Here is a 26939-nt window from a genome sequence, read left to right as displayed (position 1 = left end):
CCCTTAGAGCCCAGGGACCAGACAAATCACTCAGCAGTTTTATTCCGTAGGAGTTTGGAATGCCCAAAATTCTGCTTCGGTGTCATCACATGAAAGGCAGTATTAATATTCACTTTCTGATCTGCAGTGTGCTTTAGGTGCTCTGTACCTGAGTGCTAAAGCACGATATTGATGAAAAGGTCTATAAAATTAATTTTCATGCGAATCTATTGAGTGCTTACAAAAAAGCAGACTGGTAGCTGCTGATTCACTCGTAAGACTTTGTCAGATATCTCAGAATCTGCATAAATCTCCATAAAGTCAAGATATCTCGATCACATTATGCTAAATTATGAGTAGCAAATTAACTAAAATGTTTGAATACAATTAGGTTAGGAATAGGACCTATTTTTATGAACCAACTTATCATCTCCGAAAGAAACACCATCATAATTGGATCACTTCTTCTACATTTATGTATAATTCACATTCAAAAAGAAAAATGTCAATGTTTCTGCCTTTTTTCTTGCGATGGATTTACTTATGAATAATTACACTGGAATTCACATTTTTTCTTAGCTTTGATTGACGGGTAATTCCAAATCCTACAGAATAGCACCGATGCCGTTAGAACAGAAAGGATTTAGAGAGAGGTTGTAAAATGTCTCCTGTGCAGGGCTCCTGCACCTGGATTAGCCTGTGCATGACCTTATAAGCAGGGCTGCTAATTGTTCATATATCTGCAAAGGCTTCTCCCCTTTCGCACCCCCCCTTCTCCCAAACCCCAAAGCTCCTTTGCATCTTTCCCAGCAAACAGCTCCATGCTTCCACGTCTCTGGACGCTGCTCTCGCAGCTGCCCTTGCAGCCGTAGAAAATCGCCATTCATGAACATTTCATCCTTCCCCATTAACTTTGTTAAGAGGGGATTTGTCAGCCCTGCTTATGACTCATGCCACCGCTCGCTTCACCGGTCTCCGCATGCCGGCCGTGCATATTAGTGCCGTACGGATATTACAGCGAGGTGAACCAGGCACAAGCCAGCATGCTGTCCGAGGACGGCAGATAAATACCTACTGTGCCTAGGTGGGCAGGGAACTCACTGAACAGACAAACCATTTCCTTGCTATCGGATAAATACTATTTCTTTCAGCAGACCTGCGCAGTTCCGCAGCAAATTTGGGGATCGCTCACGCATCATTATCCAGCTGCAAAGCCCATGCCCCCTATCACACAGTATCATTTCTAATTATTGCAGTAAAGAGCTAAACAATACCAACATCTTGGGAAATACAGACATCTGTTAAACTCCAGGTGGTGAACTTCACAACTAACACAACACCACATTACTGTACTGTTACAATACACTGTGTCAAGAACAACAAGAGCTCTGGGTTAGTCTCGGTTATTACTGGAAAGGTTAACTTGGCTTCCCGGCACACATGGTGTTAAAGAAAAGAGGAGGAGAGCAAACAAAGAAAGAAGAATTGGCAGGATGAGAATGCAAGAAGATGACGAAATACAGCAAAAGCCCCACTACGAGACATATCAGGCTGGTAAACAGGGTGTAAATCAAGCTGCTTCACCATGGCTGGAGGCCAGGAGAGAGGGAGAAAAGGCTCAGATTTAGATATTGTTACATTGGAGACAATCAGCTCGGACAGTGGATCCCCAGCGATCTCCTAACCCTGTTGGGAAGGAGACTGTGCAGCTGGCTGGGAGCTGGCTTGGGACCATCCCACCTGCCCCTTGGTCCTGGGCAATGGTGGCCTGAGGGGATGGTGCCCGCTGGGGGAGCGGGTGCCGGGCAGGGGGGCACGTGGCTTTAGCTTATCGCCCTGATGGGCTCTGAGCTCACTTGTTTCCCAAGCAGACACTGCGTACTCCTCTTGGGACCATAACCAATCCCCTCGACCGGGTGGGAGGCAGAGCACAGCAGCCCCAGCCCATGCCCTGGGGTACCCAAACTCATCACCGTCCCCTCCTGCCCGTTTGAAAAGGCTGTGGCCACCGCTGTGGCAGGATAAACATCTCCCATTCCTAATCCCACTCTCAGTTCTCCCAGGCCAGGCACCCTTCGTGCTCAGCGGTCATAGTCTAGGATCGGGGCATTACGCTGCCGTGTGCCCGGCAGCCCTGGGACGTGACCCCCACATGGCACCAGCGACCAGGAGTCAGTGGCGGGGCAGCCCTGTCCCCTGCAGGCAGTGCCACTGCCAGCTCCCCGAGGGTCCCGGTGGGACCTGGGGCCAGGGCCGCTCTCCCCTCTTTAACCACATGTCCTCGGGGGGGATGGGGCTGGGAGAGATCCCCGAATAACGGCTGCCTCCGCATATCGCCCTGTCAAGAGAGAAATTGCCACTTTCCCCGAGGCAGCTTTCAAGCTGGAGGCGTGTGGGCACGGGAAATTGGAATTCACGAGAGTGGGACAATTCCATTACTGTCTCCTCTGGCTTCTTCCTTCTCCTATAATAAGGGAATTAACTACTTTGCAGGTCTAAGTATATCTGGAGGACAGCGGCAAACCAGTGAGCAATGAGCCCGTGACGCAGCTGGATTTACAAACTGTATCAAGGATATTATTAGGTTAAAAAGTAGTTTGCACTGAAGGAACATTTTTTTGTTTAAACACAGCATTTTACTTGGCTTTTATTGTACTGAATGGATTTTTTTTAAAAAAAAAAAAAGGCAAAATGGAAAATGATAAATTATTTCCACTGAGAAGATTCCAGTTGTGATAGAATGTAGACTCAAAAAAAAAAAAAAAAAAAAGGGGGAAAAATAAAATTATAATATCTCACCAGGCAGCCATGCACACACACACACACACACATACACACTCTATTCCATCTTATCTTCACAGAAAGAGAAGCGACGCCCTCTAAGTGCAGAGATGTGTGGAAGCTTTGGGGTCACAGCTCCAGATTTCTCATTGAACCACAGAAGGTTCATCTGCAGCACCAGGGAGCGATTCCCTAATATCCCCACCAGGCAGGTTCACAAATCAAACCTTTCTATTCCCTCGTGCCGGTGCCTGAAGAGCAGCGTGACACAATCACTGCCACTGGATCCAAAGAAAAGGCAACAAAAGGAAACACAAAGCACAGACCTGACAATTGCACACGTGTTAAAGACAAATTCTGAGAGCCCTTCTGAGCCTGCGCAGGGTAACAGAGGGGTTTGGAATGAGTTCAGTGCCTTTATAAAATAAAACAAGACGGCCTTGATGTAGCTCTGGAGGACCAGGAGAGGAGTTGCAATCAAATAAAAAGAAGAAAAAGTAAACAGCCCCCCCAAACCCAGTGACAACCCACCCCCCTCCATGCTGCCCCCATTTTGTAGGAGAAGACAGGAGGCTACCAAGAAGAGCAAGAATGAAGGCAAAGAAGTAAAAATATTGGGATGGCAACGGGAAGGAGATTCAGGGGTTATTAAAGCATGTTGTGATAACTTCCAACAAGGCCTGAGAAATGTAAGGTAGGAACCTCTGTCTCCCTGAGTTATCCTCTGCAGTGAAAGCTGATAGTCCCCACCTTGAAATTTTTATTTAATCAAAACTCCCCACAATACGTGAGAGACGGATGAAGCCCTGCTCCCATCTCAAGCAGTGGGAGCTCGTTCACAGGTGAGAATTTTAATGGCACAATTTTCCTAGCATATTATTTTTGTCGAAAATTACAGCTATATTTGTTTCTATGTTGGCACCTCTTTAATTATTCAGGTTAATATTCTTAAGTTATGAATTAAACAAAACGCTTGCCAGATCAAAGCTTCTCCTAAAAATAAAAAGAGCAAGGGACAGATCTGCAGCTCTGAGCATCATCCCAGTGAGATGGGGGGGTGCATGAGCAGTCGGGGGTGGGGTGGGGTGGCCAAGTCAAACCCCCAGCAGCGTTCAGCCCTGCTGGTCCATCCCCACCAGGACCTGCAAAGGCTTAGAGGTGGCATCTTTTTTTCATTTCATTCACAAGGTGCAACTCTCAATCAATACGAAGAATTTACAAGCTGGGCAGTACAACAGCCAACCTCCCCGTCCACGCCGGGGGTTGCTGTGGGGCTGATCTCTCCACTGAAGCTCCGAAGCTCTGCACCACGCTGAATTTTACCCTGCTGAAAAACTACTGTGCCTCCCCGAAGCACAGCTTTTGCAGAGCCATGAGCAAGGGCTGGAGAAATAATGAAATAACTTCCCTAAGCGAAACTGCCTGCCTTCCAGAGACACTCCTGCAAATTATTCAGATACTTCTAAGTTGGTGATTGGAAAGCTAGAGTAAGCAATAAAGGACCCATTTCACAGTCCAGACATTATTCTCGAATAATAATAAAAAAAAAAACCAAAAAAAAAAAATTTAAAAAAAAGGAGAGGGAAAAAAAAAAAGCCATGAAAAGTCTGACAGTGTCTTAATGAAAACCAGAAAAAAAATAATACTGAAGAACATAACATGATCAAGGGGTAAATTAAGGGCTTGCAAGTGTCAGTCCTGAGCCAGGTCTGCAGACCTGCAGCTCAGAATGATATGCGTGTGCCATGAAGTAAGCAAACGAGCTTTGCACCACACACACGGTTTAGTGGGATGCCTCACAGCAGCGGTGGCCAGCCGTTAGTGACACAGCACTGCCATTCAAGTGGGACGAGACGTGCCGACTTCCCAGTACCTTGCACTGCACTGGCTGAGCTCTCCATTAATACATCATCCAGCATTAGATCTAAAAGAACGAAATGGCATTAATCACCCGGCAGCACATGCGGCAAGACTTCCCTTCCCCTTCAGAGGTCCCTAAGACTCTCAGGCTCTCCATTGCCTCTACAAGGAAGGTTTCCTTGTGGGATCCTCTCCTTGTGCCTCAGGGAGGGTGGGCTCAGGTACATGGGCTCATCGTGAAAAAGGAAGGGCTCTTGTGCTTCTCCCACATACACAGGTGGAAGCCCAAGAGATCCCTGAGGACCCCCTTGCTAGATGATGATGATGGAGAAGACACTTCTGAAGGACGGACTTTGTACGTACCCTGCTGGGCCAGCGCACCCTACAGCGGCCACTCCTGCACCTGCCTCCATCTCACCGTGCTTTTCTGGGTTTCAGATGCCTGATTAGGTAAATGCATTTGAAGATCAAAAAGGACCGTGCAATCAGCCTACGGCTGCCTGGGTCTGACATCCCTAGGTTGGTGTGGGCACCTGGGGACCCTCCGGAAGGCCAGCTGAAAGGAACCCCCATGCAGTTGCTGGTATAATCAAATCCTTAACTCTTGGTATCATCTGCAAGTTCCCACCATGCAGAATGAAGCTAAGCACTGACATCTGTTGCCTCCGAGGGCAAAGCTGGACACGGTCAATTAAAACCAATGTTTCACTGTACGCAAATGGGGAAACTGTTCTAAAGTGATTTGGAGGGCTTCGTACTTTGCTCTTGAAAGGTTTTTATGGCAATTGAATACTCAGCAATATTTGATCCTCAGTAAAATAGCTGTTTATTGCCTCTTTAATTAGGCATTTCATAGGACCGAATGAATAACTACATCTCCGAGGATGGTTTGTGATTCCTTCCCGCTGGGAAATTGCCCAGACTTATGTCTTTTCCTTATCTAGTTCCTCTAGCATTCTAAATATGGTCATTAATAATAACTAAACATCTATTTTTCTTCTACAGGAACGTCTGCTTTCCAAAACTGCAACTTTAAATAGGGATCTTTCTATCCAGCCTTTAAAAGCATTATCTAACTCACCAGCCTGAAACTGTTTGGGAACTTGGACTGACCGAAAGAGCTTTCTAGGCATTTCCTTCATGTGAAAAACATAAACAAATTCTTTCCATCTGTATCCCACTTAACTGAGAACAGTCTAACGTGTCCTCCACCGCTCTTGAGGGCAGCCTCCATCTTTCCACTGACCATCGAGGAAGCCAGGCTCTCGGCATAAACCAAAGTTTGATGTCCAGAGGCTGGTGTGATACAACCTATTGGTTACAAAACCTGTGAAGCTCATGGGACTTAAAGATGTGACCAAAGGAAAGCGCTGGGTAAGTGCTAAACTGAGAGAGGCTGAGACACCATTGTGGTACGTGGTTGCATGATTAAGCCTGTCACAGCTATTAAACACCTCTTAGACTATTAAAAAAAAATAAAACGGACTTAATATTACCAGCTTTCGAAACAAGCGCCTGATCAGACAGCCTCTTAAACAGTACTGAAGTCTGTCAAAGATAGAGAAGAGACGTGAAAGGGGACACGGAGAGAGCAGCAGGCAGACTGAGACCAGGGAGGGAAAGCGTGAGGCCATGGACACGAAGGGCAATGGAGAAAGTTCAGTCAGAAGAGAGAGCATGCAAGAAGAAGAGCACCTCTGACCTGTGGCCTCTGGCTGACGTGTCTTACTCAACCAAATCAAAAGAAAAAAAGACTAAGAGACAGGACGGGAGACTTTGGGCAGAGCTGAGGTCCAGCCTCCCTTCACCCGTCAAGGCTTCTCTAGGCAGGGCTGCAAGCTTGCACATCCAGTTTGGAGTTTGGTTCGATTTCTATCAGCGCTATTTTGTCTAGTTAGTTACTCCCCTCAACTGCTTTTTTTTTTTTTTTTTTCTCTCTAATCTGTATTTCTCAAGCAAATGCATTGATATGTTTCTCTAAGGAGTTTTTAAGCATTACTAGAATGAGATGGCTCCATTATTTTATTACACTCTTGAATAGCAGTGGTGCTACTGTGCCAATAAATAAACCCGCTTGATAAATGGGACAGGTAACATCACTGTGGCATTACAAGGCTGTAATAAACCAAATAGTGAATCCAGTTATCAGTAACAGTGCTCATGACTCAGAATATTTATGGTGCCATCCGGCACTGATGATCTTTGCAGTTGTCACTATTTGTGTAACACTGAGCTCTGCTATCCAAGAAGCTCCAGGTCTGACTATTATTATATTTTACTTTAAATAACCTCCAATGGAAAGGTCATTGCAAATCATGCAGCCATTAAAAAGGCTTCCATGGCTCCTTGCTCAGCCTAAAATGACACTATTTCCTTCATGCAAATTTTATAGCTGGACATGCTTTTGGGAGAAGAATGATCACCAGACAAGAGGCAGGGAGGGGAGGGAGGAGGGGGATTTGTGTGGAAGGTCAAGCAGGACTCAGAAAGATGTGGAAAGACTACCGACCAGCCATCTGTTTCTCCTTACTCCTTCTCTTTTTCTCCAGCCGGCGAAGCCTCTTCTCCTCCCGCCTCTTGGCTTCTTCCTCCTCCTGGTGCTGTCGACATTTGTGGAAATTCTCCACCACCACCCCCACGAACATGTTGAGGACAAAGAAGGCCACGATCAGAAGGAAGGAGATGAAGTAGAGGAGCATCCATGGGTTGTAATTCATGACTGGCTGCAAAGTGGAGGAAGGCAAATGTCAACTGAGCCTCAAAAAAAAAAAAAAAAAAAAAAAAAAAAAAAAGAAAAAGCCCGGGGGGAGCAAATTGATATGGCTGCCCCATACACAAAACCCATGGGTGCCCCTTTCAGGCAGCTCAGCATGCTCTGCTCTTCCTGAAAATCGGGGCCCTCTGAAACACCTTACCTGAATGCTCCCCAAACACAAAATACGTTAAGGACAGAACAACCACCTCTGTTCTGCCAACGGCAGGGTAGCAGAATCCTCTGCAGCTCTTGCAAGTCCCTCACAGAAAACCTGTACCTACACAAAGCACTCCTTTCCTCCTGAAATGTCTAAACTGCTTAAAAAGTCAAACCATTCTTCAATAGTTGCAGTTCTCCCTAGTGGTAGTTAGACGAGTTGTGTTGCCAGATCTGTAGGGAAAAGGCTAGGTCCAAATCCAGACTTTTCACCGGACTCCTTGTCACACCCCAGGACTTGGGTTACACGCCTCCCTTGACCCTCCCCAGAACCCCACTTGGCTGTGGAAGCCAACAGTACTTTGGAAAATGTGCAAATGTGCTCTGACAACTCATCTCTTACAGCTCCGCTGGAGCACGTACCTGCTGGTCAACTCCCACAGCATCTAAGCCATCGTACATGATATCCACCCACCCGTCCTTGGAGGCCAGGACAAAGAGAGACATCAGGGCCTAGAAATACATGGAATAAAAGTTAGATGTGGTTGCACTAAAGCTCTTTTGCTTGTAACATCTCACTCCTCTCTGCCCTTTCCTGGCTAAGGATTATCATTACCTGTCTGCTAATGGGACACTGATGCCCAAGGTTTCTCCAGGCAGAAAAAAACTATCAACGCCAGTGCCTGGTCTTGCAATGAGCACTAATTCGAAATCCACAAAGCTGAAGACAAAAGCAACTTCATTTCCACCCTCCAGGTCTCTACTGCTCCCAACTAATTAGTCCTTACCATGCAGCTAAAATAAGGTTGTGTTGCAGAGACGGTTGAAAGTGTCCGGCTCTATTAGACAAGCCCTTCTGCAAGATATATTTGGTTTGTTATGTAGCAGCGAAGCAATTAAGTACTCCACGAAGCCACATGTGCTTGTTCTGTTCCAAAAAGAAGTGTATGCCTGCTTGGAAACACTACCTTTGGGATTTACAGAGACAGAATGCTGTGTATGTGAACTGAATATTTACTGCGACTGGTAGTGCCCTGTAAGAAAATCCCACGGGATAATAATGCACAGGTTTTAAGTCAAGGAGGTAAAGGAGCAAAGAAGCAGATTACCATTCTAGTAATACCTGGCCGAGATTATCAAAATTATACTTGTGCCGGACCCATTTGTAGCTTGCTTCGGTACAATCCGATTTATTTGTGATGTTTCTGGTGTCCTCTCCCTGGCAGACAAAAAACTTGCCTTTGAAAAGCTGCAAAACACGCAAAGAAGAGAGGAACTGTGAGGGTTCAGCCCGCAGGATATCTCTGCAGACAATGGGCATTCCTCCTGGGGCACTCTGCCCACACCGACCACAGAAGGGAAGGGAAATGACCTATTTGTGCAGGTTATTAAGTGCGAGCAGCCGGTATAATATGCACCTAATGAGAAAACGCATGATTTCCCATCGTTTAGGACACCCACCTCATGCATTAAGTTGTCTGGTTCAGTGAGCTGAGACTGGCCAAAAGGCCTTTGCTTCTGGGTCGCCGGCTCAAGCGTAGCCCCAGCTAATAACCCAGACGAGCTAATGGCTTCTTACCACCCGTGGAATGACTCTGGCGACTCTCAGCCCCGTTAACGATGCTGCTTTCAAGAGTCGCTGACAAATTAAGTGTAACGGGGCCCCTCTGTCAGCCGAGGAAAGGTGGCACTGAAGAGGACTAAGCTCTGCTCTTACGGGTCGCAAGGGGACATGTCAGAGAGGAGCCGAGCTGCTGCGTTGGGCTCTTGGTGAACCAAGCCTCCTGCCCGTTCTGCTCGCGTCTCTGAGCCTGAGTGCTCTCCGGCCACCGCTAGGCTCTGCGGTCCGGGCAGGGGGGTCTGAAAATGTTCCTTGTGCTTAAGAAGCCAAGCCCAGCTGGTGCTGGGTACCTGATCCCCAGCTTATTTTCTCCATAAGCCAGGAGAGGCACAGCTCCTGGTTTCTGCCCACACGAGGAACATGAGCCTCCGCACCTTTAGCTCTGGACCTGATGCTTCCCACGCACAGAACAGAGAAGGGCAGGGGATAATTACTGCTTCAGACAGGGTGAGGGATGCTAGCAGGATGGATGGTATCAAAGCCCAGGAGGCAGCCAACAAATCAGGTTTTATTTGCTGATAGAAGCTATTGACATTACCGTTTTGGGGGGGAAATGGCAGCCTGCTCTCCAGGCTCCTTAAAACACCACCTGGGTATATAAAGAAAAGATGCTGAAGGGTTTTGATCTGTTGTTCTAGACAAGTATCAGTAGAAATTACAGCGAACAAGATAAACCCACGCATTACTCCATGGGTTTCCTTCGGAAATCAACAGCAGAAGGATGTTCTCTAGGCGTGCAAAATTAACCACCACTCAACGCAGTCATAATACTTCTGGATACAAGAAGAGAAGCATTCCCTGATCTTTCCGTGGAGAAACACTATCCATGGGTAAGGCAGACTGGGGAGATATAGCCTTCTCAGAGAAAAGTTTTAATTAAGCAGGAAGGTAAACAACTGGTTTTAATATATAGTCTATAAATATAACTTCTCCAGGAGCTGGACTGTAATGCCACTCAGATGGGAGCAGTAACACAGCTACTAACGGGGCTTGGAAACACAAAGCCCAATTTGCAAAATTGCTGATCCCTCTCAGCACTTCAGATTTTAGCATTTCTGAAAATGAAAGGCCCAGTGGTTCCTACTGTATTTGTTTTATCCAGCTATTTCTTGTGTCTTATTAATGGCTATTCACATGTGGGTGAGCTTTACAACAAAACCGGTCTGGCAAAGAGGAGGCACGCTTAGAAACATGGACATCCAGAATTTAATAGCATTAAAAACCTCTAGTTTGAACCCCAGTTTATATTTACATGGGAAAGCAAACTGTAACTTTGAGAGATCATCTTTTTATAGAAAATAGCTATGGCCCTCATCTTACACCTAATTAGACATAAATATTAACTGACAATTTTGCATCCTGAATACAGGATCAGTCTTGCTTGTATCTACCCCTTAAGCATCTCAATAGTCATTGACAATTTAACGTAAGACTGCAAGTTGCTAGGGAAAGCCATCACAATTAGAAGCGGGGAAATTTAAAGAGCATACTGCAAGTTTTGTTGTTTGGCATAAATTTTCCTGTGTCTAAGTTTTATATTGTTTTACGGGATATGCTTAGTTTTAGGAATCTGTTAAGGATAATGGATGGATGTTGTACTGTAATGCTAAGCCAATCTAGCTGCCAAGGTGGTTATGGAAGGGATGATTTTCTTCTCTGTTTATTTTCAATGCTGTATTTATTACTCACAGAGTACATTACTATAAAATATTATATAAGACACCTTTTCAAAACAAAGCCAAACAGAGCTACTTTCCAAAGCAGGCTGTGACAGATCAGATAAACTTCAGAAGTAAAGAAATGTTATGTCAAAATATTTACATGAAACAATCTCTTCCTTCCCAGGTAATAAGAATCCAATTGCATTGAAAATTCTGCCACTTTTCCCGCAGGTTCCTGAACTCCTGGGACTGAAGACATTGCCAGCAGAGCTGGCAGGGAGCAGATGCAAAAATCTCTATTTCTGCAAGCTTTCAGTTACATAAACTGTCAGAATCAGAATGAATCTCCAGGTCAAGGTCTCTCTGGAGTTTACAAACCAACAATTTCAGCTTTGAGAGTTTCTGTCTCCCTGCTGGTTCATACCTAGAGGAAAGGTGGAGGGGAGATGTCCCCACGTTATCTCCCAGAGAGAACAGGAATGGGATTTAACAGCTTCCCTGAGCAGTTTTTCTGGTGGCACATGTCATGCCTCAGGCCTGACCCTTCTGTGGTGTGGCCAGGTGAAGAAAGCACAGAAATATTATGATTCATGTCCTGCCGCAGGCAGAGCAGAAGTCCTCGTGGTGGGGAAAGGATGAAGAAAGCCCACTCTGTGTCTTTGAGGGGATCATCATGTTGGCTCTTGTATCACTGTATGCAACAGGGGAGCTTCAAGAAAGTTCAACACATCAAGTGACAGAGCCAAGACTTGGAAATCAGGAAAAATCATGTCTTGAGAGGGCTAGAAAGGCCACACTGTGCTTCTGGGGTGGGGACCAAGAACCATGTAAGCTCTTGGGTCTGAGGCATTCCAGGCTGTTAACTATGGCAAAGTTACGGATTCAAAACCAACACACGTTTCTAGAGCTGGGCAGAGGACCTCCAAGGAACCAGAGGGAGGCAGAACCAGCCCCACTAACTGGTTTTAACCATTGCTTATTTGGCTACAGCTAGGGATGCGTGTTGCTGGGCCACTGTTGTTAGACTATAATGATTAATGAGGCTTTAATGGCTGACCAATAATGGGAAATGTGATTCCTCCTCCCTAGAAGCAAGGCGCGTTCCCCAAAAAGGCCAAACAGTCCATTGATTCAGTTTCAGAAAGACTTACAGTATGCCCACGGGTACAGGTACCCAGATGTGAGGCCATCTGGGGCTCGTGACGGTTTTGCGTGAGGTGCTGAGGCTTACAGGGGACTCACCTGAACTCCCAGGATCCCAAAGATTATGAAAAAGGCACAGCAGATGACCACGATGTTCCCAATGGGCTTCAGGGATGACATGAGAGTCTCCACCACCAGCTTCAGCCCCTGGGCTCGACTAATGACTCTGTGGGGCAAGTAAGCACAAAAGCTACGTTAGTCCTGTTCTTGCCCAGTTCTGCCTCCTATTAAGATAGAAGAAGTAGAGAACACAATATTAGGGAATTTTTTAGAATGGCAAATAACTCAAAAATCATGATGGAAGAAGTAGTTCTAGAAGATTGACCTGTGAGATTATAGAGGTGTTTGAGGGAAAAGGGTCTTTCCCTCAAAGTAGAGGAGAAGGAGACCACATATGAGGAAGCCAGGCCAGAAAAGTCACTGGAGAAGGACGTAGAAGAATATACAGGCTAGCCCCAATGCCTTCAAATTTGGAACGATGGTTTTAATCTAACCCACTGCCTAGGCTTGATCTGTTTGTTGATCAGCATCTTCTAGTTACCGTTCACTATAATATATTCAAACCTCTGTGTTTCCCTTTTCCTTTTCCTATCATTTGGCCCAAAGAGCTGTCTAATTTCCCAGCCTTGATCACACCTTCCCTGGGATCCAGTCTCTTAGTATGGGCCATCCACAAACACACACCTTTATGCCTGCAGCCTGTCCAGGGCTGCAAAAAGAGGGTTTCCCTGTGTCCATTCCTGCGCAGATTTTGGCAAAGTTCTTGACTCCCCTGTCTCAGTCCATGAAATGGAGCAGGCGCTCTTACACAGCTGCCTGCACATCTGCAGCGATTACAGTGTCATAGAATGGTTTGGGTTGGAAGGGACCTTTACAGGCCATCTAGTCCAACCCCCCTGCAATGAGCAAGGACATCTCCAACTAGATCAGGTTTCTCAGAGCCCCGGCCAGCCTTACCTTGAATATTTCCAGAGATGACGCATCTACCACGTCTTCGGGCAGCCTGCTCCAGTGTTTCACCACCCTCATCGTAAAAAAATATCTCTACGTGTCCTTACAGTGCTGCCGTGTACAGAGACCTGAGCTACCCCTCAGTACCATCACAGCCTCTGCTTTACACCCACTGTACAACCTCAGCTCCTGAGCCAGTGGCATCCTCCAGGTGAAACTTCACCAGCAGGACCACGGGCATCTAAACTTGCTTCTGTAGTTCCTCTCTGTCTGGTACTGCACAGAATTTCATAATAGACGATAAGATCATATGGGCAGGTTGAGGAAGAATAATGTGGACATCACGAGTGAAGCAGGTTAAAAAAAAAAAAAAGGAGAAGCTGTACTGTACTCTCAAGGACAACACTACAACGGGAGGATAAGGCTTGTGTGATTTAGAGAAGCATCTCACCATGCTGGGCGAGACGAACAAGGCATTCAGGCTCAGAGACCTGAAGGTGGAGAGCTGAGGGACCAAAAAAGGCACCTGAAGAGGTTGCATGCCTCCCTCCTCTTGATGCCAAACGGCATTAAGCATTTCACTGGCGCTGTAAATCATTTTGTACTGATGCCATAGAAACTGTGCTTTCCCAAGGCAGAAATAGCTGCCTGCCGTGCAAGCCAGAGGGAGGGAAGTGCCTGTGTGCTTCTGGGTACTGGCTGGTGAGTCCTTTGAACACTTGGCACTCAAAAGCACCACAAACTTCCCCACCTCCTTGTTTCTGCCTGGTTCTCTCCTCTGCTATGGGAGTCTTCTCCCTGCCTCTCCTGTTTCGCCTCAAGTCTGGGCACACCACCTGGAGCACAGTTGGAGTTTCGCTGCCTGGAGAGGATCCAAGCTCTCCTCCTCTCTCCCCTCCCAGTGTGGTGCTCCCAGAAGAGGTCCCCATGGACACATCCACATGCCCGACAGGCATGGCCTTAGCTGGGACCACAGCCAAGCCTGTGCCAACCCTCTCCTGCCCCAGAGCCGGCGGGTTTAACCAACTGCAGTGCTCAGCGCACAGGCACCAGGTGTTACAAAACCTGTTGGCTTTAAACAGTACCCTGAAAAGCTAAAAATGATTTCCCTTTTTTCTGGTTAAATATTTATTCAAAGTGCCAAGGGTAACTCATCAATTATCATTTTTAAAAAGAAACAGATGGTGGTATTTTTATCCACTCCCTTACAGTGAAACACAAAATGCAGATGCTGCTACTCCTCGTGCTGGGTGTCTCCTCCCGGTAGCTGCTGTGGCTCCCTATTTCGGACACCTCGGCTTTCCTGATGCTCAAATCGGGGCTACTTTAGAGAACGAGCTGGGGGGTGGGATGTCAGGGAGCAGAAGGCTGCAATGCCCAGGGGACGGCATGGTCCCCGTGCAGCCTCGGCATCGCGGAGCCTGGTCAGTGTGAGCCAGCCCAGGCTGTGGTCCTCGTTGGGGCAGCTCCGCTCCTGCTGCCACATTGTACCTGCACAGAGGCCGAGAGCTGAGCCGAGGGCAGCTAGCAGAGGAGGCTGGGCAGCAGGTTAGCATGCCTGACTCAATAAACCCGTTAATCCAGCCTAACGGGCAGTGTCCGTAGAGCAAGGGCTCTTCCCACTCCAACTGAGCGCACAAAGCAGCGTTGGGCTGGACAACCTGAGGCTGAATCTCTCTTATGGATCCTCGGATAGTCTAAAGACCTCACCATCCCTCACACATCACCCTCACACAGCCCTGGGTGAAACACTACAGCTGCCAAAATACAGATGGGAAACTGAGGCAAGGGAGGACCGCAAGCCTTGTCCTCAGGGGTATGCAGGCAACTCATTTCCAATGATTTCAATGGAAATCAGGTACTTTGGTGCCTTTATGTGTCCTGAGTTAGGTATTCTGTCCACTGTCACACAGGATGGAACCAAAGTCAGGTCTCCTCAATTGAAGGCCTGTGGTCTGAACTACTGGAGCATCCTTAAATTTTGGGGAACAAGGAAGAAATTTAGCCCCCAGAGTCTAAAGTTGATAATTTTCTCCAACACTTATTAAGAAAGCCTCTTCTAGAAATAATAAAGTGATTTCCCTTGTGAGATACTATTTGGTATCCAGCGGAGAGAGAAAATAGGAGGTTACTTGACTGACTTTGCAAAGTCATGTGCGTGGAGAAAAAAAGGGCTGAGAAACTGCAGCATTTGGCTGCTTTCTGTGTTTTGATCAACCAGGGAATTCCTCAAATGAGAATGCATGAGGGTAAAAGCTGCCACCAGTTTAGCTCCACGCCAGTGCTGTTTCCAGCTCTACAGGGAGAGAAGACTTTGAAAAGATTTTGAAAAATAATAGTTTGACTAATGAAAACCTGCAGACCTTGGAGCTGCCTCAGACTAAGGGCCTGATCCAATGTCGAGGCAAGTCTGTGCAGACTCCTGCTGCTCTCCTGAGAGTCTGAGACCTCTCTAAGAAGTGCCAATGAAATCCTCAGCATTTCCAGATTATTAGTACCACCTCCAATATGTCATCCATGTCCAATACATCCCCGCACCTCATCACTATTGTCCAGGGTCCTGCTGATATCAGGCTTGTAAACGCCTATTATCCAACCCACCACTCCTGCAATTTATCACTGAAGGATGCAGCTGATTTGGAGCCCACCAGGCACGCCAGAGCCATAGACCTGCCGAGGTTGCGTTCAGGACAATTCCAGTTTGTATTAGGCATGTGACAAATGGGGCAATGGAAATGAGACCATTTGGCTTTTTTTTTTTTTTTTTCTTAGTGGGGAGAAATGTTAATCCCTCGAGTTCCTCCTGGTTCTGCTGGTCTCAGCATTCCCAATGCTGTTAAACCCCTGGTGTGAGACACTCCAAACCCACTGCCAGCCTCAATCCAGCTGGATCACATTTACCAACATTAAGCCTGCTAGCCTGATCAGAGCTCTCAGAAGAAGTAGCACTTAGATGAAGTAGCAGATCAACGTTAATAAAGACCTTTCTCCACAGATTAAAAAAAAATAGCAAAGGTGATAATATGATAGATAGAAAAGAGTCTATCAAATTACTTTTTTATACTGCAATGGTATGAAAAGTGAGTAATTTATCCATCTGCTTTGGAAGTCAAAGCCCAGGCTCTGCAGAGAGTAAAAGAGCACTGAAGTCCATCCACATTAAATCTGAATACATTTTCAATTTTGATTTCTCTTGTATCTTAAGCTACAACACTTGATCCCAACAACAGCAGGTTGAACGCATTAGGTAGGAATGTTATTGTATAAACAATCCCTCTACTGGCTGAAACATCAGAGGGTCATGGAAACATCTTTAAATGTCGCTCCTTTGTGAATATATTTTTGGAATTCGGGTCATAAAGCTGGGCTCATATCCTCATGGATTCAATTTGGAGGCTGATAATCAATCATGCAATCAAACCCCCATGATTGGTACACAGATCAGTTTTTTTTTAATGCCTGGGCAAAAGGCACAAGCATGTGTGGTTTTGTGTGCTGTGTAAAGCAACGGGGTTGTTTTCACAGGAGAAAATGAAAGACAGAACGAGGGAGGTCTTTTGCAAGAACCCCTTCAGACAATCCACCAGGAACACCAATGCAGAGGCGACAAGGGCTGTCCCTGCTTTCGAGCTGAGTGTGACGTGCACAGCCTTGGCTTGGCTTCTCACTGAGGGCATCCTCCCTGCATCCCTGTCCCTGAGTGCCCATGGAAAGGGAGGACAGAAGGAGCCAGGTTAGCTCCTTTTTTGGGGGGATGGAGATTTTCCTTTGGTCTCTGCCCTACACCTCCCTGAAAAGGAAGGACTTTGACTCGGTCTCCACAGGGAACGTTACCGAGACAAGGGGACTGGAGCCACGGTGTGCGGAGACCTCAGGTCACCTGTCCCAGCTGTCATCCCATGTTGATCCAGCTGAACATCCCAGGCAGTGACGCTGTGATCCCCGAGCCAGGTGGTGCAGCCCACGGCAAAGGCAGCGCGGGCAGCTGCGGGCAGAGGCGTGCTCAGGGCAGCCCAGATGTGCATCGCGGAGGCAGATGGGTTTCCACATGCGGAGATTTATGACTTACTGAAAAGCCCCCAGTTTGATGGCTGCTTTTTCATTTCCTACAAATCTAATTACAGGGGAATAGAACTGATTGTGAACATATTTAGGGAATGGGCTTGTTGCTGCCTTTTTACATTTCCTTTGTAGTAGAAAGCAGCATGTTGGCTGAAAACATTCACACACTCTCCTGAGAAAACATCAAATGCCAACAGGAACGGAATAGCAATGGAAGAGCCTAATCCTGCACATGCTCCAGATTGCAGGTCTTCCTCCAGCCCGTAGTTACTCAGTGGATTATTCCCCATAACTGCAGATGATTCATGCACATAGGTGACTACAGAGAAAGTCTCTGGTAAAAAAAGACTCAGGTCCTAGCCAGGAAGACCTATAGCTCTACAAAGAAGCACACGTGACTTTTACTAGGTCAGACAGGTGACTAGCAGGGCTCGGCACAACCCAAGCCTCTTCCTTTAGGTCCAATTTAACCACACGACCTCAAAGGAGAAACTTGCATTAAACAGTTTAGAGATGAGAAATCGATCCTTCTTTTACTCAGAGCTATCCAGATTATTTTGTAGGTTTTCTTAACATGAGTCAAAAATTAGCTAAAACAGAAGAGCAGAGCAGATCTACCAAACCAGCAGTTTTGAAAAAACTACCCCCAGAAACTACAGCTGACATGGAGATGCCAGGGGACACATGAAGAAAGTCTGAATTGGAGTCACCCAGGAAGGCAGTCTAGTCACATGGCCAGGGAGCTGAACCACACCAATGGCACTATCTATCCAGATGAAAATTATTAAAATCAGCTTACACCCTAAAACTCACCAGGTACCACATACACATCCCCCAACGTAACAGAATGTCTTTCATAGCTGTTGAGAATATTTGAAAGATAGATTTATAGGCACAGCCATTGTTATTTAGACTTATTATTCACACAGGGGTAGTAAAACAACATTTTCTGTCAGAGGCAGGGTCCTATTTTTCTGTCCTGAAAGAGAAAATCCTGACTCAAAGCAAACCTTTCATGAAGGAAGCAGCAGTAAGATATGACAGGCACACAAAGATGCTTTGAGCAGGAAGGTTTATTAGCTGCCGCATAACAAGAGCGGCAACAATAGTATTAAAGAGGGACTGCATTTAGCATGGAGAGAAACCTTCATGCCTTGGGGTACAGGACAAAACAGATGCCTGTTTGGAAAAGGCTGATGCTTGGGCAGGTTCTTGTCAGAGGGGTGCCTGCCCCTGGAGCATGGGATACTGCCTGCTGTCAGACATGGGGGACTGAGTTAGCAGGACAATGGCTTTCATCTTGTCTGGGCAATTTTCAAAATAAACGTATCTGTAAAATTAATGGGTAACTGAGGGAAAAAAAGCTTCTTTGCATTTTAGGTTAAGCAACAGTTGAGCCTCTGCTTCCTTAAAAATGATCTGCCACCTGCTACTAATTTCCTTCTTTGTTACGAAAGCCATTGACTGCCTGAAGGAAAGGGGGAGAAGAAGCTGTTAAGCTGCACTTTACACAGAGCAAATGAGAACACAAATAGCAGGGGAAGTGTGTTTTAACGAGCAAAAGAGGCATTGATCAGTTTACTACTGCACTTGGGGCTGGTCCCAAAAACACAGCGAGTGCCTAGGGCTCCTTGTGGCTCTGCAGGACCCTTGGGCACTCACTGTCTGCAGAGCAGCAGGAGGCTGGGCACAACACTGGTGATGGGTGCCATGCCCTTGCCTCACCTGCCCCTTGCCTTGGACAAATGCTGCTGCTGCTTGCAGGATGGGCTCAGCTCCCCCTTTGGCACACGCACCCTACACACTTTTAGGTCTTGCCCATCCTCTCCTTACCTTAAAGGCCGCAGCGTCCTCAGCAGTCTCAAAACCCGCAGCATCCCCAGGATTTTCGTGCCGCTGTCTGACACCATCGAGACCAGGATGTCAATGACGGAGATGAGAACCAGCACCCCATCTAGCACGTTCCAGCTGCTTTTCAAGTAGGCCTTCTCCCCAAAACACAAGCCTAGTGCCACCACCTGCCCGGACACCAAGTTGCAACAAATCATGACTATTGCATCCAATACATTTCTTCCAGTTAGCAACCTGCTGAGAATGCATCATTTACAGATACAAGTCTGAGAGTCCATTTTCTTTGCAGTACAGAAGCCTAATTAGACAAATCAGCAAAGTGTTATATTGCAAGAATTGTAAAAATACCTCTGCAGAAGCATCCCAGATTGTCCCTTACAGCTGATGTATTTTTAATGCAGCTAAACCTAGCCGCACAAAACTGTTACTAACATGTTTAGCATAAAACATTAGATCGTATTTTATTCCTATAGACTGCTAGCATAAAGGTTCAGAGTAGCTGACCCTAAGCAGTCATTTACAAGCTTTGCAAATAAAGAAACTAGAGAAACTTCCCGAAGAGAGAGCAATTGTTCTGTGAGATGATTATGAATTACACAAGAGAGATTTACAGCAATGGGTTCCTGAGTCTCCTGCCTCAAATCCAGCAAAGTGTTTTGACGTGCTTAAGTCTCTCCCTCCCCAGGAAAGCACATAGCTGCTTAGGTTGTTGAGGACAACTGGTTGTTGAAGACAATGAGGCTTGCATGCATGGCTGAAGTTAAGCTTGTGCTCAAGAGCTTTGGTGAATGAGGGAGGATTGCTGAATTGAAGCATCCCTTGCTCATATAATGGTGTAAATCAACAGCAACTTCAGTGAAACTGTTCTGCTGTAAAACGTGCTCAGAATAAGCATGTGGTGGGTATTTAAATATGATTCAGAAGAGGACAACATACACCTTGCTGGTAGCTGGTAGAACTAGGGGGTTTTGAAGTCCATCATAATAAAATATCTCTGATATAATACAGGCACACTCATCCTCCAGCTTCATTTACCTTAACTGTCATCTCAGTCAAGAAGATAACTGTAAAGATGTAGTTGGAGAGCGTTAGGAAAATCCGTTCCTATGAAAAAGAAAACGAGAGACAAGGTTTTATAGCCTGCTCTCCGCAGCTATACATCTCACTGCGCGCATTTGGGCGGTCGCTAACTGTTCTCCAGCTTCTGTGCTGAACCAAGTCTCGGCCCGTTTGTTTGCAAAGAGGGAAAATCCAAATATTCGGGCAATAACGCCCCGCCCGGCTCAGCACCGCCAGCGCCGGCGTCAGCACCATGGACAGGGGCAGAGGCCGGTCCCCAAACCCACCCCCTACCCCCCCCCACCCCGCCCCAAACCCACCCACCCCCCAGGAGAATGCCTGGCAAATCTCCCCCTGCCCCTCACCTGCAGACATCTCTGCACAGTGCAAATATCACTGAGCTCCCAATTCTCCTAGAAATTAAGTCAATATTAGAGTGGCTGCGCCGTGGCGCGAGCAGGACCCGCGGGATGCGGAAGCACAGCTGGCAGGAGTTGTCACAGCTCCACCAAAGCCCAGAGAAGCTCGGGGGGCTTATGGCAGCTGAGACTTACCCCCAAAAGGTTGATTCGCTTGCCCAAAGCCACAGGCTAGACCTGGCATGAAGCCAAATAGTCTCATCTCCCAGTCCCCTGCGCTACCCACCAGACCATGCAGTCCTCACTGCCCCCACTCTGCAACAGCGGCTAGTGATTACAGATGAGACTATGGACTGGTTCCCTATCTGTAGTTAGCAGAAACCTTTCGGTTTAATGATGATCATTAAATAAATTACACTTTCCCCCCTAATCCCCGAGCAATCTCTGATTGCCTGTACTGAGAAATGGACAGCAGAAGGTGAAGGCTGGAGGAAAGATGATGTGTGTGCATGTATACATGTGCGCATACAGTTGAACTGGCCCCAGTTCTGTTAATAACAATTTTGGATTTATTTCTGCTGCTCCCTACAGAGCAGTCCTGTAAGAGATGCAGATCTCTCGCTCAAAATGAGATGCAATTTAAACAAGACAAAACACCTTGGCAACTCTCTCACTTGCCAGATCATGATTTACTGAAAGTGACTCAGGAACCACAGAGTAGCTTGTTTCCATACTGGGTCCATAATTAATTAGGTCCTAGACCTGCACTGTGATTGCCTGAGCTGTGATAGGAAACATCTCTGGCCGTTAGCTGACGGCCACACAAAAGACTGCTGCAGAGGTGTAGGCAGCATGCAGGAGAAAGAGGGTAGGGACCTGCTTGTGGAGCTGGAGATAAAAAAGCAATAGTATGGAGGAAAGACTGAGGATATTACATTCCTCTCTGGCAAGCACATGGCTATTTTGAAGGATAATCTCTCTGGCCCATGTCGCACACTGCAACGGGGAGTGCATGTTGGCTAGCAACAACATCCCCTGTTCTGATAAGCCAGCCGAAACTGGGACAGGGAAAGACAACTCGCTTGAAGCAGCTAGAAAATCCACAGCTTGGGGAAGCAAAGTACAATTATTTTAAACAACTCAAGCTAAACTAACTCTCTCGGTTTCCAGATGAGAGCTCCATCAGTGCAGGCAGGGCCCACGCATGCCTCCTGGCTCCCCTCCTCCCCGTCCCACCACTCAGCATCCCCCTTCTCTGCTCTCTGCTGCTCCCAGATCACGGTCCAGCTCAGCACCAGCCCTGGATGACCCATTTCAGTTCCTTTGGTTATAGCCTGATGCTGATGAGCCTCACACCAGACCCTGACTCCTTCCTTCTCTGCACTCTTCTAACACCCAAACCACCACAGCTCAAGCTCCTCCGGTCCCGTATGAAGTACTGGTTCTACAGCTCTTTGCTGTGGACTCCTCTGACTTCTGCATGTAACCCCATTCCTTCCATCTCTGTAACTACAGTTCCTTTTGGAGCCAGCCTTGGTGAACGCTGATTCTCAGAGGACACAGCAAGGGGCTCCAAGGAAGCATTTGGGATTTCAAGGGACATGCTCAGGGTGCCCCATTTAAGGGAACAGCAGGGTGATTTCATCCAGTTAGACTGGCTGGCGGGGAGTCCTGCTCTCCTCTTGCAGCTGTGAGTTGGTACACCACAACGGCATGATAACCAAAAGAAAAAATAAAAGGATTTTGGGGAGGGACTGCTGGGCAAACTATTACGGTAAGGAGGACTACTAGAGAATGCTTAAAATAGGCACAGAGCAGCCAAGATTCCAGTTTTAAGGTCTTACATTGAAGATCCACAAAAATGAACAGCCTGACACGCCTACATCAACAAACCAGGATTCTATAGGATTGCGATATGAGCAGTCGTTTGCAACACATCAGCGAGAGCCCAGCGTATCTCTCAACCACAATCTATGCTAAAATGAAAGAGCTATAGGATGATTCTGCCCCTCTGATTGATGGCTGTTGGTGCCATGAGGGTCTGGTTTGAGAAATCCTTATGTAGTCTTTTAAAACAAAAAGGTTTTGGGAAATGGCACTACAGTGCATGTATCGATTCAGTTTTTTCTTGTGTCACAACAAATCTGATACACAAAGGGGAGAGAAAAGTATGAAATGAACAGTTTCCCCCATTGCCTTCGCACCACACATAAGTGCCCGTGGAGAACAGATGGAGGAAACGAACATTGTGTTGAGAGAGGAAAAGTGTTTGAAGGTTTCTCAGAGAAGGAAACCGAGACAGATGTCACGCTTATGTCATGTGTTAAAACCTTCATCGTACTTGCAGAAATGGGATATTCGATATATTGCAGGACATAAGCTCTGCTCTTGTACTTTAATAGGACTCTGGGTAAGGACCGGGAGAGTTGCTGTACCTAATTCAAAGGATACGCAGGGGGTGTTGTTGGCAGCTTCCAATTTCAAAAATAGAGAAAAAAAGTGAGACCAAACGCACAGCGGTGGGGTCCAAGCCATGGGTGTTGGGCTCCACAAAGAGCAGAAGAAAACGTTAACCTCAGAAACTCACAGCGCTGTGAGGCTCAATTTTGGGTCGTTCCATGGCAATGGTAATGCAGTTCAGGAAAATGATCACCAAGACGATATGATCAAACATCTTGTGTGTGATGATTTTATTGCACATCAGACGGAATCTGCCGAGAAAGAAGAAAAAAAAAAAAAAAAAAAAAAGAGGACACACAGACTAGCTATTAATGCTCGACTGACTGGGGAGAAATGCAGCAGCTCGAGGCATGGCAGGGGAATCGAGCCCTCTGCTCACAAAGCAGATGAGCTACAATCTCCCAATCCCCTCCCTGTCGGAGCTGCAGGCAGAGCAGGGTACGAATAGAAAAGGAGCTGAGCTACAGAATTGGTCCACAAATTTCAAGCCCATAGGGGCTTTGGGTCACTTGAAACAGCATCTGCTTCAACAACTCGGACATGCGGCCAGGTTTGGATCCGACCACCTACCTGGTCTGCAGTGCTCAGGTTTAGCTTAAATAAAGGAAGAAATACTCCCAGCAAGCCCATAAGGGTTGAGCGCACATGGAACAAAGGAACAGAAGCTATTTATTGTGACAGATGGCTGTATACTGACCCAGGATTTATAATACCGTATTACATTTCCCAAAGTCTGTTTCTGAAAATCTCTCTAATCTTTGTATGAATGAACTCGAATGCTGTCCAGGGCCCACCCCCTCAACCATGGAAAACCCTCGTCGCATGTGGGTGCATGGCCAGAGGAACGTGTAGGAAAGCGTGGAGCCCGGACGGCTCCAGTGTGGCTGGGCTGCGGGAAGGGCAGAGCCAGGGATCTGCAGGCAAGGAGAGGTGTTCCCTGGGGGCTGTTGGGAGAGGGAAGAAGGGAAGGGGGAGGGCAAATAAGTCCAGGCTGAGGGTTAGGATGAGGAGGTCAATGAGTGTCCTTTGCTGTAAGTGTGCAGCAGGGGTAAACTCAGATCACTCTGCTTAATGCAGCACCTCTCCCCCTTGCTTCAAACTTCCCACGCTCCATCAAGTGAAAGCCTTGCAGAGCGCTGGCATCACTGACAAAGCAAGTGATGAACTTGATAAAGCTGCAGCCATGCCCGGGACTACAGGTCTCTACTGGATGCTCCTACTCCAGGGCCATGCCCACCCCGCTCCCTGCCGCTGGTGGCCATTTGCTGTGTAACCCTGATGTAGCGCCAGAGCAGGGGAAGGGCTGGGAGTTTTGAGAACTGACGTACAGAGACCCAGCTGGGATAGATGGGCAGAGTGAGCCATTGTAACGAGGACATCCATGCCTAGCACGCCGCTGCTGCTCCAGCACGATGCCTTACCTTGAGTGAGGGGCGAAGATGTAGATGGACCAGGAGTCCCTCTCTTTGCAGCAGGCGGGGAGACGTGCCCGTATCCACGCCTTCATGCGGTCCCTTTTGCTCTAGGAGGAAAACGTACAGCAGATTGGGAAGAAAACAGAACTCTTAAAACAATAAACCCCCAAAACTTCCAAGCAAAGGACTCAGGGCAATTTTTCACTGAACATATATCTCCAAGCGCTCAGCAATGCTGAAATAAAATTATCTCCCCCAAAAAAGACCCTGCGGGGCAGGGGAAGGAGCTCTGGCAGCCAGGCAAGGGCTATGCCATCCCTGTAAGCTCATAGGGTTTGGTCTTGCTTCTTTCTACACAAATAACTGCATCTGGCACACAGTTAGCCAAGAGAATAAACATGATAAAGAAAATGCTTGCCCAGAGGACTGATGACCATCTCTGACCAGCCTCAGGCCCTCCAGATACTCATCAGATGCTTGCCTGAATCTTCTAAGGGTTTGGGGGGCATTTTGTTGTTTTGCTTTTTTTTAAAGAATATAAAATGCTCATGTCAGAGGTTATAAGGGGAGTGGAGGGAGGGATCCCTGCTGCTGGCTGGGCCAAGCCCTATGCCCATGCACCACTGGAAAGCTGAAGAAATCATTTGGAACCTGAGTTTTGGTCCCAGCAGAACGCAATGGCAAGCATCTGCCTCTCATTCAGCATGAACAGATTAGATGGGAGATTACAAAGCCAGAAGGGAACATCATGGCCAGTCTGACCTTCTGCATGAACATGGGCCATCCAGCTCTGCAAATTAATTCCTACTTGAAACCACAGCGCATCCTCAGCCACACATACTTATGTTTCAGACTGTCTGCAAGGTCCTTTAAGGCCAGGAGGGCAGATTCTAAAAGCCTTAGCCAACAGGTCAACAGATGATATGAAAAACTGGATGCTGAGGGGAAGCCTCATCCCAGCTGCAGCAGCCTCGGGATTAGGTTTGTCGCATTCTCATCCACAGGTCTCCAAGGGGAGGCCATGATCTTTAATCCAATTGACACTGCAGCGCCAGGGCCTTGCGCACGGACAACCAGTGTGTGCCATGGCACCGTGGTGCTTTGCATTTACAGATACATAAAACAGAATCCTTGTTCTTACATGACCCTTATTTCTCTGCTTAGAGAATTTCTCTGCTTATTTCTCACCTGGGCTTAGGCAGGAGGGGAAGGTGGCAGCACGGGCTCTTTGAAACTTTCTCCTGCAGATGCTCAGAGCCGCGAGCACACCGAGAGGTGTGAAGCGCAGTGCCAGAATCGCTGCTTGCACCCCAGGAGTACCCAGACCCCAGGGCTGAGGCACTTTTAAATTATTTTGTCCTGGAAACAGGGAGGGGGGGGATTTGTTCGGAGCCAAACTGCTAGCAGCTGGAGGTACTCCGGACTGTAAAAATGGGATTTGTTAGGGTAATTGAGTGGAATGGAGGAAGTGCTTTCTTTTCCTATACGCACTCAGCCAGGGGTCTCATTAGCGATGGGTAATAGCTAGTGTAGTGTCCATTTTAATGAAAGCATGCGGTGACAACCTCAGCTCTTCAGAAAATGAAAACCACCTTGTAAAACTAACAAGAAAAGTTTGAAGAACCAAAAAAAAAAAAAAAGGTCGATCTTACCACCCCTCTCCTTCAGCCGGCCGTCCTTTCCTCCCTTTTCTACACAAACACAGACCACGCCATGGCACACCAGTAGGTTTTCCCCATGTCCTGGCTGTTCTGGCTGTTTTTACATCCCTTTTCCAACTCCAGGCAAGGAGTCAGAACTGCTCCCTTTTCTCTAAAATGTATTTAATAGAGCATGCATCCTTGGGGTTGTGTTATCCCTTCAAGCAGCCTAGTTAGTTTAATGACCCCTAGATCTAACAAAGGTAAATAAATGGATAAAAATCAGGTGTCTGCTCAAAGCTGCGGTGAGAACGACGATTGCTGCCCCAGTCGCTGGACACGGAGTAACAGCTGTGACTCGGTCCAGTTCATTTTGCGAGCTGAAGGTTTCCAGAAGTATCTATTATTCAAAGCAGTTCTGGTATTTATCATGGGGATTTGTAGTGAATGGTAATGCGTCAGCAGCACAGAATGCTTCTTTATATTCCTTTTGTCCAATTTTAATGCCAAAGATATTTTGGGGTTTGGCTAATTGTTGCAGCTTGCAGTTCATGGGCTAAATCAGATAACAAAGGCGAACAGTGAACCTCCATCATGCCTCTCTATTCAGCGTTAGAGTCTGGACGAGGACCAGGGCTCAGCAGGGCTGCTCAGCCAGGGCTGCAGCCCGGCTGCTCTGTCCGGGGTCAAGTACATCCACAGAAATCTAAAGTTTAAGGAATTACTTCAGCTTTCCACCAGTGGAACAGTGCAGTTCAGTTAATTTGAGCCAAATGGAAGATATTTGTGAAATAAAACCCGAGCATTTCCAGCCTAAAGTCCCATCATATGCTTTCTCCGCGAGGTCCAGACACGCATCAAGTGCTTACAATCAGGCTGATTGCTTGATTGCTGCTTAGGGCTGCATTATCTTCAAAGCTATATGTCAATTATGTGGTTTAAATCATATCTATTTGTTTATAAACCACACCTGGACAGGATGAATAAAGATGGGGTGGGGAGAAGAAAACTCCTCTTTAATTCAGTTGCCAGTGACTTCAACAAAATGTCCCTGGCTGAGACCCCCGCAGCCTGCCCACTGGTGTGCAGGCAGGGGCCAGGACAGGGGGTGATGCTGAGCGCCAAC

General features: G+C 47.1%; 1 protein-coding gene across 17 annotated transcripts in view; it reads right to left on the bottom strand.

Annotated features, from left to right (window-relative positions):
• CACNA1G (calcium voltage-gated channel subunit alpha1 G) overlaps positions 1–26939 on the bottom strand; it is a 149991-nt gene that overhangs the window by 26561 nt on the left and 96491 nt on the right. For 15 of the 17 annotated variants that reach the window (XR_008745815.1, XR_008745817.1, XR_008745818.1 and 12 more), the window contains 9 exons: positions 24180–24280; positions 22886–23009; positions 19916–19984; positions 18863–19047; positions 12056–12182; positions 8655–8780; positions 7955–8044; positions 7151–7343; positions 4634–4684 (listed from right to left, as the gene is read on the bottom strand). Coding sequence is in view for 13 of the 17 variants with exons in the window: in XM_055796117.1 (XP_055652092.1) it covers positions 4634–4684; positions 7151–7343; positions 7955–8044; positions 8655–8780; positions 12056–12182; positions 18863–19047; positions 19916–19984; positions 22886–23009; positions 24180–24280 (1066 nt within the window). In the remaining 4 variants the exon portion in view is untranslated. Of the gene's footprint in view, positions 1–4633; positions 4685–7129; positions 7344–7954; positions 8045–8654; positions 8781–12055; positions 12183–18862; positions 19048–19915; positions 19985–22885; positions 23010–24179; positions 24281–26939 lie in introns of all 17 variants that reach the window. The other 2 variants (XM_055796104.1, XM_055796108.1) reach the window with 2 other exon arrangements.

Source organism: Falco peregrinus, chromosome 2 (assembly GCF_023634155.1).
Source record: "Falco peregrinus isolate bFalPer1 chromosome 2, bFalPer1.pri, whole genome shotgun sequence".
In the NCBI taxonomy this organism is placed as follows: Eukaryota; Metazoa; Chordata; class Aves; order Falconiformes; family Falconidae; genus Falco; species Falco peregrinus.
The sequence above is the reverse complement of the archived record's forward strand: the minus strand, read 5'-3'. Positions and strand labels throughout refer to the sequence as shown.